General features: G+C 33.2%; 1 protein-coding gene across 1 annotated transcript in view; it reads right to left on the reverse strand.

Annotated features, from left to right (window-relative positions):
- Window positions 1–12,955, reverse strand: part of LOC120355206 (histone deacetylase HDAC1-like) — a 28,334-nt gene extending 15,379 nt beyond the window's left edge. Inside the window, exons 1-2 of the mRNA XM_039443541.1 lie at window positions 12,879–12,955; window positions 6,404–6,819 (exon numbers count right to left, since the gene is read on the reverse strand). Coding sequence (XP_039299475.1) covers window positions 6,404–6,794 — 391 coding nt within the window. The 5' untranslated portion in view covers window positions 6,795–6,819; window positions 12,879–12,955. The remainder of the gene's footprint in view (window positions 1–6,403; window positions 6,820–12,878) is intronic.
- Between the last annotated feature and the right edge of the window lie 1,630 nt (window positions 12,956–14,585).

Raw genomic sequence — 14,585 nt, forward strand, 5'->3', positions numbered from 1 at the left:
TAAGTTAATTTATGATTTTCACTTTTCGAAGGGAAAAGTGTAAATTTCAAGTGATAGCTTCCTATAATAGTGTCTGGTTAACCCCTTACTTTGTACTACATACGGCGAGGTGGAACAATCCTTGGGTCTCCCCGCCCTTCAAAGCCATAAGCTAATAATAATAATAAAATTGAAATGTGTACTCATATTTTTTGTGTAATCAATAATTCCCATTATAATTGATCTTTATTATTCATCATCTTACTAATAATTAATCTTTCTTTTAATATTTCACTAGTATAATTAGGCCAGTAGGCCTACACACATGATTTTTCTTTGAGTACTAATTGATTCTTGACAACTGAATATCTCTATAATAGATGGCTGTATATTTCCTACTTAGTTAAGAAGAATCATTTATCAAAGAAATATGAATTTAAGAAGCAATTAAGTAGATTACTACTGCTTTTCAATACTACATAAAATATGCAAATGATATTTAATTTTGTCATTATAGTATTATTTTACCGTTGATACAATAAATGTCACATGCTATGTCTATATCTATATATATATATATATATATATATATATATATATATATATATATATCTATATATATATATATATATATATATATATAGCCTACTTTGTTTAAAAGTGATAGATTATTTTGATAATTTTGTTTTCAGGCAAATTTTTAATACAGAACAATTTTTATAAAACTTGTATTTATTATTTCTCAGTTTATCCCTCTATGAAAAACAATCAATATAGTCAATTTGATCACTTGACAAGTAAATCACTGATCGAAACTTTGAACCTATATTCTGTCTTTTTGAAAAGCTTTTTATTCCATTCAAATCTGGAAAATCAGTGAATACTATAGAGTGAATATTATAATAAGTAAGTAGAATTGATCCCGTCAACCATGTCCTATTGTAGCCTATTTACAACTAATTTTCTTTGCAGATGTGGTTGTGGTTTAAGATTTGCATCTGTGGAGAGAAAAATTATTTTATTTTGTTTAATTATAGAGAAAAAACAATATTGAACAACAAGGTACAATGGATTAATGTTATAAGCCTCCATAAGTGTAGGGGAATGTCAGCTAGCCTTCAACTAACTTCAAGCTTGCTTAACCCAACTGTCCAGTTGGAAGTGCATTTGGTAGTGCTTATTTTGGGACTGCATTTGGTAAGTGCATTACATAATGGTGTTTCATGTTTCAAATTCATGAACCAGTTACATGCATAGATAGATAGATAGATTGAATAGCATTCACTGCTCACCTAAATCAGGGGGATCTGGAACTTGTCAAAAAATCTAAATGGTCGAACAAAAAATACACAGCCCACAGTAACAAATACACAACACACAGGGAAAGAAAACATTATACCATTCATGTGAAGTAATGTTGAATATACTATTCCTTTGAGTAAAAAGCACTTTTAGAGAAATCAATCTTTAAAACTTTCGATGAGATCTGAAGTTGCGTTCATTCATACTCTTCATGAAATCAGGTAAAATATTATATAATTGGATGCCAGAGCTTCTGTTGCATATTTTTCCATTTTCATCGAAAAAACACTGGCGTCTGCCGAACGTAACTTTATTACAATGCAGCACCTTGCATTTTCCTTTGATGTCTCTCAATAGAATTTGTTGAACTATTCAGTTGGAAAAATAACTAGTAGTTCTGTGAACAGTAGACCTCGCGCAGTTAAAAACCACAGCTTCCATCAGGGTGAATTATGTGCTGTTATGATGTGTCGGCGAAATATCGATGTCTAAGCCACTAATGGCTGTTTGAAATGTATCGTCAATAATTATTGATATTAAGTATAATTATTATAATTAGAATGATAATAATTTGTTGTAAAAAACTTCTATCATACCGAGTTGAAATACCTACTTACCGAGTTGAAAGCAGAGAAAAGTCGAGAGAAAATAACAAGCTAACTACTTTAAGTTATCAATATTGAATGCCTCATCGCTTGCAATAGTTCACACGACAGCTGATTTTTACCAAATAACATTGGGATATTAATTGCATGCGTCATTTCATGCAATTAATAGTCCACTCGACAGCTGATTTATGATGAATAATTCTATAGTCTGATTTTTACGGTAATACTGGCGTTTGAAAGAGACTCTTTTTCCTTTTGTTTTATCCTGGAAATGCAAAATTTAAAAAACTTTGTATATATATACGTTGACGCGCAATTTAAAGAGTAACATACCTGTTAAATTTCATTGAAATCTAATGCCGCGTTTCGCCGTAAATGCGGAACATAAAAATATTTGGACATAAAGAGAAATGCAAAACCGTCGACTTAAATCTTAGACCTCACTTCGCTCGGTCAATGAAACTTTGGATATCTGAGTTCTTTTTAAAGTACTATTCTATTCTACTTGTTCTACTGAGCCAGTACCATTTTGATTTTTTTTTCATAGTACGTGGCACTATTGAAATTAACTGTTCTATTGATTTATTCTAACTTTGTCTACAGAATTGTGAAACTGCATATGAGGAGTATTGTATGTTTAATTTGTTTGTTATCCACGTCTGCATCTATTTTCAGTTTGAAGAACTGGATATCAATCTTGATTATTCAAATTTTTATTGTTCAACATACACACACATTATTTACATACATAGAAAAAGAAGATGATACACAATTTTTTTAGAACAATAATGCTCAAGGTAAAAACCTGTGAGGGGAGAAAAATCTAAATTTTCACATGAAAACGTCACTCGAGAATAATTATATCACCCGGCCTCACAACAGAGAGTCTTAGAGTCCTTGACTTAGAATAGTTAATCTCACAGTTGTACAGTCAGTGTGAGTGAGATTTTCTGCACACATCATGCGTGAATACGCCGGATGGATCGACTCGTATAATTTGAGGATGGTGATAATGATGAGGAAACATGATTCTGTTAAAAGGAATAGTCTCGATCTCCATTATATTCTTAGGGATTTGCTTGTGATCATGTTTCTATAATTTTATCAATTCGAAGATCAGCCTTCAAAAATTTAGGTCAACTTATACATTTCAACTCACGTTGCTACACGTTTCAACTTGGCAAAAGGACAGAGGGGATTAGTATTATTATTCTCTAGAGCCCTGGAAATATCTCTGTTATTGTTCTTGGTACCTTATACAAAAGGGACTCCATAATACAAAAACAAATCAGTCCTTGCCGGACAAAGCTAGAGGAAGAAGAAAAAGAAGAAGAAGAAGAAGAAGAAGAAGAAGAAGAAGAAGAAGAAGTTGACAGGAGGAGGAGAAGAAGAACAAGCGAGAAGAAGAAGATAATAGAAAAAGGAGACAGAAGAATAAGGAAGAAGAGGAAGAAGATGAACAATAATAAGAAGAAAAATATAGATAGGAGAAGATTATAACCGTTGAGTACACTATTTTATCTATAACCACTCTTTTGACGAATTGAAAACTTATAAATTACTGGTGGTACTCCCATACAGTAACAGTCAGGGGGTATTCAAATACCGTTGGATAACATCTTTCCAATATTGTTACATTCATCTAGAAGTATAAAATCTGTTCTTTCTTACATTGATATCACTTATGTATAAGTTACTGCAGAATCAAAATTATTTTATATTGACTGAACAATTAAAAGTCACATTGAAATAGTTATTTTGGAGTTTGGTAGAAATAATACATTTACATGGAACTCAATTTATTCATTAAAGGCAATCTACATAATTCTAATAGGTTCTGATAACACATAATGATAAAATAGGTGTTCAATGAATTAATGAAGCCTAACAACTTGAAATATATTTTAAATTATTTAAGATTAAATTGATTCTACCTCGGTGCAAGTCAGCTTCACATTTGTACATGTATCATTGTATCGAATTATTAAATATTTGATGATTTTGGTAAAACAACATTTTAATCCTGGACTAGTAGTTCTATGAACAGTAGACCTCGCGCAGTTATAAAACACAACCTCGTCTCATAATGTCCATAAGAGTAAATCCTGTTTGTATGTTGTGTCGGCAAGATGTCGGTGTGAAAACGCCTAATGGCTGTTGGGGTTAGTGTATCAAAAATATGCTAACATCAAAATCTAATCTCCTTCAACTTACTGGCAACAGGTCAGACCGAGTTGAAAGCAGATAAAGGTCGAGAGAAAATACTATGTTTTCTTTCCGTTATTAATTGCATGCGTCATTGCATGCAATGAATAGTCAACACGACAGCTGATTTTTTACTAAGTTACATTGATATATTAATTGCATGCGTTATTGCATGCAATTAAAAATCCACTCAACAGCTGAATTATTATGGATGATTCTATTCTGATTTTTACTGTAATATTGGCGTTCGAAGGAGACTTTACCTATTGTATTAACCTTGAAATGCAAAATTTTCAAAAAACCTTGTATATACGTCGAGGCACAATTTAAAAAGAAATATACCTGTCAAATTTCATGGTAATCTATTGCTGCGTTTCGCCGTAATTGCGGAACATATAAACATAAAGAGAAATGCAAAGCCGTCGACTTGAATCTTAGAACTCATTTCGCTCGGTCAATAAATTGAAATTTTAAGAAACCACAAATATCCTGGATGAAAAGGGGAATCAATTGTTATGTATAGATTTGAATCTGAATGTCTAGGATCCACTAAACAGTCTACTAAGTTCATCATTTTTTCTCCACAGGAGAAACGTTTAAAGCTGGCTTCAAATGATGTCACCACATTATTAACATATGTAAATTATATATTTATATATGTATGTCACGTGGATTGAAGGAGCGTTGTTTGTGACGTTGTTTGTTGATTGAAGGAAGATTCTATTTTACTATTTAAATAAATCATAATGTAATTTACTTATCCACTTCGAGATTTACATAGTGATAATAAGAGTAGGAAATGAAATGTATAGCAAACACTTCAGTTGCTATGTAGGCCTACTGTATTGTATTCTGTAGTGTCTTATTTTTTACTAAAGTGATGAAGTATCAGAAAATACTATCATTCAGCATTGTTATGTATTATTTTCAATGTCATTTTTTTTCTTTCTTTTCAATAATTTAAAATTTTTTATTATTTCAAATAAGTAGATAACTTAACTATTGTTTGTTTTTAATCATATTATTTGTATTTATTTTTTTCGTATTGTTATAATACTTGATAGATAGTTGAGTGTAAGAGAGGGTCGACTGCGCCCTAACTTCGCTTTCTAAGAAAAATAAAGGCAGTCATTCTATTCTATTCATGTCACCATAATATATATGTATATGTATTAAAAAACAGACGCTTTCTAAGAAAAATAAAGGCAGTCATTCTATTCTATTCATGTCACCATAATATATATGTATATATATTAAAAAACAGATGACATCCAATTTATTAGAGCAATGGAATGCCTTCATCTTCATGTGTAGGCAACACACCACACCAACCTTGTTCCTGTGAGACTGACCTTGTCTCTGTGACACTACACTTGTTCGAATGGGACTCTACCCCTCTTCTTTTTCCACTGACACTACTTGTTCCAGTGAAACAGACCTTGTCTCTGTGAGACTCACCTTGTCTCTGTGAGATTCACCTTGTCTCTGTGAGACTCAACTTGTCTCTGTGGGAACTTGTTCCTGTGAGACTGCCATTTATAAAACTACTTGTTCCTATGAAACTTGTCTCTGTGACACTAATATCGTTCAAAAACACTACTTGTCTCTGTGAGAACTTGTCTCTGTGATACGGACCCCTAACTTCTTCCTACATTCGCTACCTTGTCTCTACGACACTGACCTTGCTTCTGTGAAACACCTTGTTCGAGTGAGAACTTGCTTCTGTGAGACTGCCATTTATAGCGCTACTACTTTGGACGGAGACCTTGTCTCTATGAAACTGCTTGTCTCTGTGGAAACTTGTTCCTGTGAGACTGTCATTTATAGAAATACTTGCTCCTGTGAAACTTGTCTCTGTGACACTAATATCGTTCAAAAACACTACTTGTCTCTGTGAGAACTTGTCTCTGTGAAACATCACCATTTCGTCCGAACTAGCATCGGCCGAAAATTACCGAACTCGTCCGAAATGTCTCAAGAGGACACAGTTCTATCAGAACTGTATAAGAGTTAGTCTTCATTTATTTATTCGTGGACAGAATCACAAATCATATAAATATGATTAGGAAGGAACAACAGGCTTGGCCCAAATCTATTCCATTCCCAAATTTTTATAAATTAATAAAATGTCCAAAGAGTTATAAGACCACTATAATATTATATAAAATGATATTATATAATTTACTGTAAATTACTATTATTTTGTACACAATGTGATAAATAAATACAATTGCTAATCAAAGACTGCCATTATAACGTGGACCGTTAGGTAATAGGTAAGTCAGTGCGTTTGTTTTGAATGTGCGTACCTTTGATTTCAGGCTTGACATCCTCGGTCTTGACGTCGGCGGCCGCATCGGAGGCGGCAGCGGAAGACGCAGATGAACCGGCAGCGGTGGAGGGTTGAGCGGCGCCTGGGGCGGCCTTGGAGGCGGAAGCAGCGTCGAGACTCGGACGTTTGCGGCCCTTGAACGAGCGCTGGTCGCATCGGCCACCGCCGGCTCCGGCGCTAGAGGCGGAACCACCCGCCGCCGCCTCGTCATCAGAGTCGCTAAACTCGTTGTCGGGCGCGATGCGTTTGTCCTGCGCGGCCTGCGACAGTCGCTCGTCCGGATTCGCTTTGTCCTCGTCGTCAGATTCGTCGCGAACCGCGTCCTCGGGAATCGCTTGCACCTGCACGCCCGGTGCGTGCGGGAGCATTCGCAGGTTCTCAAACAGGCGCGTTCTGCAAACCATCACACAAAACAATGTTCACTTATTCAGGGCTATTTTGTATTTGTATCAAAATTGAGAACTTGATCATTTTTTGTCAATAGAACAATATATTACAATATAATTATGTTAAATGACTCGTACACGTATCTGCCGTACTTGCTCCACGTGGGTTAGCACTGACTTCAAGCAAGACTTTTGAGTAGCAGACCAATAAACAAAATAATGCATCACTTCACTAGCAGTTCCTGGTGGATTAATCAACAACCATCCAGCACAGGCTTGTAGTTTAGTCTGAAACACGCTAGAGTACGTGCACAGCTTCTTTTTTACAAATTTGTGGGTTGGCACTTTCTTTCGCCAAGCCCTTCAATTATATTTGTAGAAACTTTAATGAACATGTAAGCAATTGAAAAAGAAAACACAAAAACCCTTAAACATTATTATTTATATTCAGTAATTTTTAAAATCTGCTGAAGTTATATTTTAATACCACTATAGCAAGTTGAAACTCAAATATCAACAGCTATTGAATAATTAGACATGTTATGGGTAGGCTTCTCAGGACTGAAGAGAATCAATCGTAGAAGTAAAAGACGTAAAAACACTTCACTTACATGGGCTACTTTTGTACAAATTAATAAAAACCTTGAAGTACCCTTTATTATTAATAACTTTAAAATATTTCAACGACTAGTTTCGACCCTAACTTAGGTCATTTTCAATTTTCAAGTTTTAATAATAAAAGGTACTACAAGATTTCTATATTGTGTTTATTAAGTAAAGACGTCTTTAATCAGCACTTGGTCACTTAAGCACATATTTCATAAAATGTTATATCCAATTGAGCCACAAAAATATTTTAAAATTAGATTATAAGAAGGTCAAATCAATAAATTGGATGAGGAAATACAATAAAATTGAAACCGATCTTTCTGCATATTTATCTAGATCAGTGATTCTCAAAAAAAGGTCCGCGAGGAGCCCGAGGGAAGCAAAATTGATGTTTTAAGCGTTATTAGTGTTATTTGAATAATTTTATTGATCTATATTGAATTTAGTCAATTTCGCTTCGAAAAAGTTATACCAGAGCTCATCGGAAGTTCTAAATATGCTTCCAATCGGTAAAATAAGTGATAAGTTTCAAATTTCCAATGCAATAAGATAGGACTGTAAAGTTTGTTTGGAACCTTAATGGCGGATTTGTACCACGTGATCGAGCTAGCCAATCAAATGCGTGATAGTCAATGGCCATACTGTGGGTAATATAGTTACTGTGACTAGTACTCGCCCAGGAAACTCTACCACTAACTCCTCTAATGAAAACCAGGCTAATAGCACTAATAGCACCGTGGGATAGTACTCTACCACTTGCCTTCCACCACCGCTTCTCACTCTACCACTACTATGTTGATGAAAACAGACTCGAGCTAGTAGAGTAGAGTCGTGCCGTAGGCTATCAAGTTTAAGAAGAGTATTGTTATTTATTAAAAAGTATTAATTTATTAAAAGGTGTGAACAAGTGTTCAAGTGTTAATTTATAAAAAAGTATTGACATTTTAAGGTTAGTTCTGTTCACAAGACAACACACTTTACCTACTATTCTCAATTGTAGTGAAAACAGTTACTCGGCCAAGTAAGTAGAGTAGAGTTAGCTCGGTAGAGTTAGTAAGCCACTAACTCTAGTTAGTTAGTAGAGTTACTCGACCACTAAGGCTCAACTCAACACTACCTCGACTCAAAGTCGAGGATACTCCAGTCTCTCGACCTTACGACTTTCTTGCTCATTGTCACTACTTCAGTTCCATACTACTCCATTTCTAACCTCACATTATAAAAAATATAAGATTTAATTTGTCACTACTTAGCATGTAACTTCTTAGCATGAAATCATTTAATAATGATTATTATGAATCTATTGTCTTATCCTTAGATCAGTTATAGAATAGACACGGCCCATTGTATATTCATATTGAAAGTCGATGAAGCCAACATCTACTGCCATATCACCATATCGTGACGTCAGCATCGGATAGTAAACAATTCTATTTTAGAAACAAACTCTGCAGAAAAGTTTTCTACCCGGTGCTGACGTCACGATATAGTTTTTGCTTTTTAAATGTGATTCTGTGTTTGAAAATAGTTTTCTTGATTTTAAAATTTACAAAATAGGAACTCAGAAGGTGAAAGTGCAATAGTGAGAAATCATGAAGAACCCAATACATAACCTATAAACTTGAGTGTTGATAGGAAATGACATTGGGTAATGCGGCAAGGCAGAACATCCGAAAGGATCTCTCTGCCGATAAAAGCCATAAGAGTAAATAAAAATAACTGGTGTAAGGTCTTATCTAATTCTTATTATCGTCTTATCTAAAATAATAAAACATCGCTTTCATGAAACATAACCTCACTTTCATCACAAATGAACGGTACTACGCAACTCAAGTCTAGGCTCAACCAACAAGTCGAGGCTCGACCAACATGTCGAGTCGACACTCGACTCAGTCTCACAGTCGTGAATTCGCGGAGACTAGAATCGACTGGTCTGAGTGTCGCCATTTGAAAACACATGCTGCGTCGAGAAGAGACTAGCAGTCTATACTCCCTATCTATACTAGACAGGGCTATACTCCCAGATTAATTTTCTCTCTGAGTTTAAATTTTATTTTTTGTGTCATGTGTACTGTATTGTATTGTTTTTCTAATTCTCTCTTTGCTTACAAAAGGAATTGCATATATGCTACAATGAATTACATTATGTTACTAAATGGATTACATATGTACAGTGAATTGTAGATTAATAATTACATGGATCATCTCTTTTTCTTTTGAGTTTTTGAATTATTATGAATTCATTCTAGTTTTTCTGCTCTCTTAGTATTTCACTCTTAGTACTTCTTCTTTTCGGATTGAAAATTTTTTTTCTAGTTTTCCATACATTCCATATGTTTCTTTTTTCTTTATTATATTTTTTCTATTTTTGACTGAATCTCAAGCCACTAATTATAGCCGACTGATTACTCGTTGCCATCGCTTTAAAGTAAAATCACACAACAGCTCAAACTAATTGTCCTACAGACTTGAAACTTTGCACAAATATTCTTCAAACATGCTAGACGCGCACTAAGAACGGATTTTGAGATATTTTGCCTCTAAGGGTTTCAAGGGATGAAAAAGGATCCTGTTAAGTAAGGTTATGAACATGATAAGGTGAGTGCCATATGGAAATGAGATAATATTTATTTATTGACATGTGATATTCTAAAATATGTTGTAATCATTGGAAATAAAATAATATGATAGAAATTCAAAAAAGAACATCTGTTCTATTATTGCTTTCTTCCTGATTCCACTCAACCTCAATAATATTGTTCTGATAATTGATAGATATGTTTAATAATATTATCATTATTGATATAATAAATGTATTGTTTTAATAATTAATTATTATCATTAATATAATAATAGTATTGTTTTGGTAATCAATAAATATTTTTATTTCCACAAACTCTGTATAATTTATAATGGTGAATCTGAAACAGCTGCATCAAAGAAATTATTTCAAAAACATATGTTTAGGAAAACCATAGTTTTGAACTCGTATAAGCCTACACGTGGCATGTAGCCTATTATTAATTTTTCAGCTAGAACAGTTTTTTGAGACTGCTAAATAGACGTCTACAGTTTTTCAATGCTGTATCGGCAATATGAAAACGCATGCAGTTAAAATGTCTTTAAATAAAGGTGTTGATATCTACATGATAATTGTTCTCTACCATTTTTATTTAATTGAAATCTCAAAATTATTCAAGCCTTGATAGAATGATTGACTCACTGTACAGTCAGTCGAAAATTTTAATATTGAAATGAGGGGTATTTTGGCAAGCTGAACAAAAAGTAAGGTCCTATGCACCTTTTGGATATTATTTCTTCAAATGAAAAATGAGTTTTGTGGGTTGTCAAAACTCCCCCTGAAAGAGAACTATTCATTTTATCCTATCTTGGTAAAATAACAATGATTTCTGCATTGAATAACATCTATCTTGCCAACAAGAATCGAACTCTTTGTGAATTTAGATATGACCTACACTTTAGATTTATATAATTCTACTAGCAAGAACCCGTGCTTCGCAAGGATCTATTTTAAAACTTGACAAAATGAAAATTTGACGTGATGGAATTTTGAAGAATTGAGAATAGGCCTATAACCATCCTTGGTTAATTAAGTATCTATAAGCAAAATTTCAAGTTAATTAGTCCAGTAGTTCAGACGTGATGATGCTTCAAACATAATTTTCCTATCCCGTACGTGCGTAAGCCAGCTCTTTACTTTATATAATTATTATAGATATAGTTAACGACTGCAAGAGATAGGACTGTGGAACAGAATAGTGGTGAAACTATGATAGCGCCAGAAGTGTCTCAAAATAGTAGGTACAACATGAACTTTTTGAAAGTGATTTGAAAAAATGTTAAAACAACAGAACTGAATCCTTATCATTCTACCTTCATTTAGAGAGGCTTTTGTTTGAGCCGAATGGAAATCTATTTATAAAATAGATAGTTTATCAGAGATTGACAATGGTGTAATAACCGAAACCGGTCTTTCTAATTATCAATAAATCAGTGGTTTTTTGACAATTTCTTAGTCTTTTTCATTCACTATTTATAAAAAATGAATGCCTGTTTGTGTATTAATCACTTGTAAAAGTTTTATTTACATATTTATCAAAAATTCAATGTTGTCATTCCAACATTAAAATTAATTCATCATTCATTTAGTTCCATTTAATCAATTTCAACATAGGAGTCATCAAATTAAATTCCTATAACTACGACTACTCCCCGTTTCGGAAAGCCAATTTTCTGACTCCAGCTGTTTAATGTCTAGAACTTAGCCAAATCCCGAGCTCGGAAACCGGCCCTTAGTGTACAACTATTGAGTAACTGAACCAATAAACTATAGTGAGGTCCAAGTTATAATGGCAGTATTCAATTAGCAATTGTATTGCTATCCTTGTCTATCATTCAACAAAGCGGATATCGCTATCTCTTACTCGCTTTGCTCTGTTACCATACCAGATTGTTTTTCAACAATGTAGAGATAATTAACAAAATATTTAACCTTGATTAAGAAAATTCATTATTGGAATCATTGAAAAATATAATTTCTTGCTTGATAAGATATAATTGATTATTTAAACGAGAATGAACAGTTAATATTACATCAATAAACCGGTATCAATTACCCTCCATAGAAGGCATCGACAAGACAGAGGATCGGCAACGTTGTTCTCCCACCTTTCTCCACTGTCATTTCATTATAACGGGGACCTCATATAGGAAAAATATAAATGAAACATACTAATTCATTTTTAATTTTCTACAGTATTTTTAACGAACGAGGTTTGGAGACATTACTAAGTGCCAGTTGCACAAAAGCCGGTTAAATTTTAATCGTGAATAATTTCACGAGAACCAATCAGAAAAGCTTAAAATGAAAATTGATTAATTATTTGAGATTGTAATGTATGCAAGATTTGTGATTTGTTGGAGCTAACCTAACTCACCTTGATAATATAATATATTAATCTTAATATAAATAATTGGTTTAATAATATTACTTAGAAGGCTACATATAAAAATAATTAAGGACTGACAATTTTGTGGAGTGAACAACTACAAGACAACCTATTTCGGACTATGAGTAACCTTAAGTAAAGGAATAGCATAAGGTTACTTTATTTTTTCTCTCCCTATCATTTTGATGATGCACTTATTGCATGAACTAATAAAGGATAATCTGAAAAAATATAAAATCGTACGATATCTCTCAATATCGTTGATGATTTCAGTCATGATTGTAAGGGGAATATTCAGGAAGTTCCAATAAAATATTCACAAAGCTTGAAATCAGATTTCACAAATTATTTTGATGAATTCAGTCAGGATTGTAAGGAGAATATTTTAGGAAGTTCCAATAAAATATTCACAAAGCTTGAAATCAGATTTAATCAATTATTTGGGATTCTAATTTGTACGAGATTGGTCATTTGTTTTGTAACTCACCTTAATATAATTAGCGTTTATGTATTCTGATCCAGCTACATTTTGGTCTACATCTTTCAATTTTACTCCTGTATGGTCAACTGAAAAAACAAACATAATGCACTCAAATTAGATGGAATATGATGATGCAGTTGAATGTAACTTACGTATGAGGTTGATGGAGATATGTAAGATCGTATTATATCATAGAAAAATAAATGATTACAGTATATAAATGATTTATATTTTGAATCAATGAATAAATCTGAGTAGGATTTGGTGGAGGATCTTAATTGTAATATCAAATCGAATCTTTATTATTATCATAAACAAACATTGATTGCATTGACAAAAGTCAATTGAACATAATTATTCATATAAAACATACACAAAAAATATATATACATAAATTCACACATCCACATAAACTGAAAACAGACCAGAGTTGAAGCAATTGAGAACAATAATATTATGGATAGGCATTGCAGTACAAAATTTCTTCAACCGAGTAAAATGCTCTCTCCTTCAATCATTTCGTTACATCTTCTACTGTTCATATTTCTAACTTCAGATGATAGAGCATTGAACATTTTTACATCTAAATAGCTGTACATTCTCTGCGTCCTAGCAAGCCTGACCCGACTCGAATCTATCCGACCACCAGATGTTACTTATGTTATATTCATGAATTTCTCTTCTCAAATTGAAAATACTAAGGTTATCTTTTACAAACATTCCAAACTGAAAATACAAGGAAGAGTAAGTACACCACTAGCTGAAAACACAGGTTTACATGATTGCCTCATGCCCAAATTAAATACTACCATAGAGAAACGATAGCGTGAGTAGATATCCCATGATATAATGAATTTATGTCGCAACTTTCACTGTTAACTCAAGCCGATTACTATCGATTATTGTCGTTTTTCACTGTTATGGTCGGGTGAGAGTGTATGAACGGCACAATATGAGAGAATACCAGTGTCACACAGCTTCAAGGGAAAAAACATACGTGGACTATCGGCTTGAGATAACAGTAAAAGTTACGACATAAACTCCCTATACCATGGGATATCTACTTACGCTATTGTTTCTCTATGATACCTTGTAGTGCTCTTTTCTGACAAAGAAAAACATCTTTCGTACCACAAGAATTACCCCATAACAGAGTTCCATATTGCAGATGGGAGAGAAAAAAGCATAATATGCAGTAAAATCAAGATTAGAACTGGGACAATATTTAAACAATAATAAAAGCAGTAATACATGGAAATTGTTATTATTATTAGGTAATGATTCTTACTCCGTACAATATTCCACAATCATTGTGAAATTTCAGATCTGGGACATTTTTTGTCATAACTAGGAATGTTAATAAATTTGTAACTCTCAGCTTTATATAGGCATATAGAAGATTATGATCACTCAAAGACATCTATGAATTTATAATTATACACCTATCTTTTCTTTATTAATTTTGAATAAGTAGGCTATCAAAGATTGTTACGCTCCCTTGTTAGGGAGTTGGAAGATGTAGTTCACTTCATGGGCAGGTGCAAGATATTGCGAGGAATAAGAAAGGCATGGTTTGGCAGCTCACAAGTTAATGAAAGCACAATAATACATTATTTAATGGGAGAGATTGGAACAGACTCGTCGGCTTTCTTAGGGATGTTCTACGTTATAGGGGTTGGTTAGTCGCCGAATTCAATGTTTAAAATTATACAT

This window comes from Nilaparvata lugens, chromosome Y (assembly GCF_014356525.2).
Source record: "Nilaparvata lugens isolate BPH chromosome Y, ASM1435652v1, whole genome shotgun sequence".
NCBI classification, from domain to species: Eukaryota; Metazoa; Arthropoda; class Insecta; order Hemiptera; family Delphacidae; genus Nilaparvata; species Nilaparvata lugens.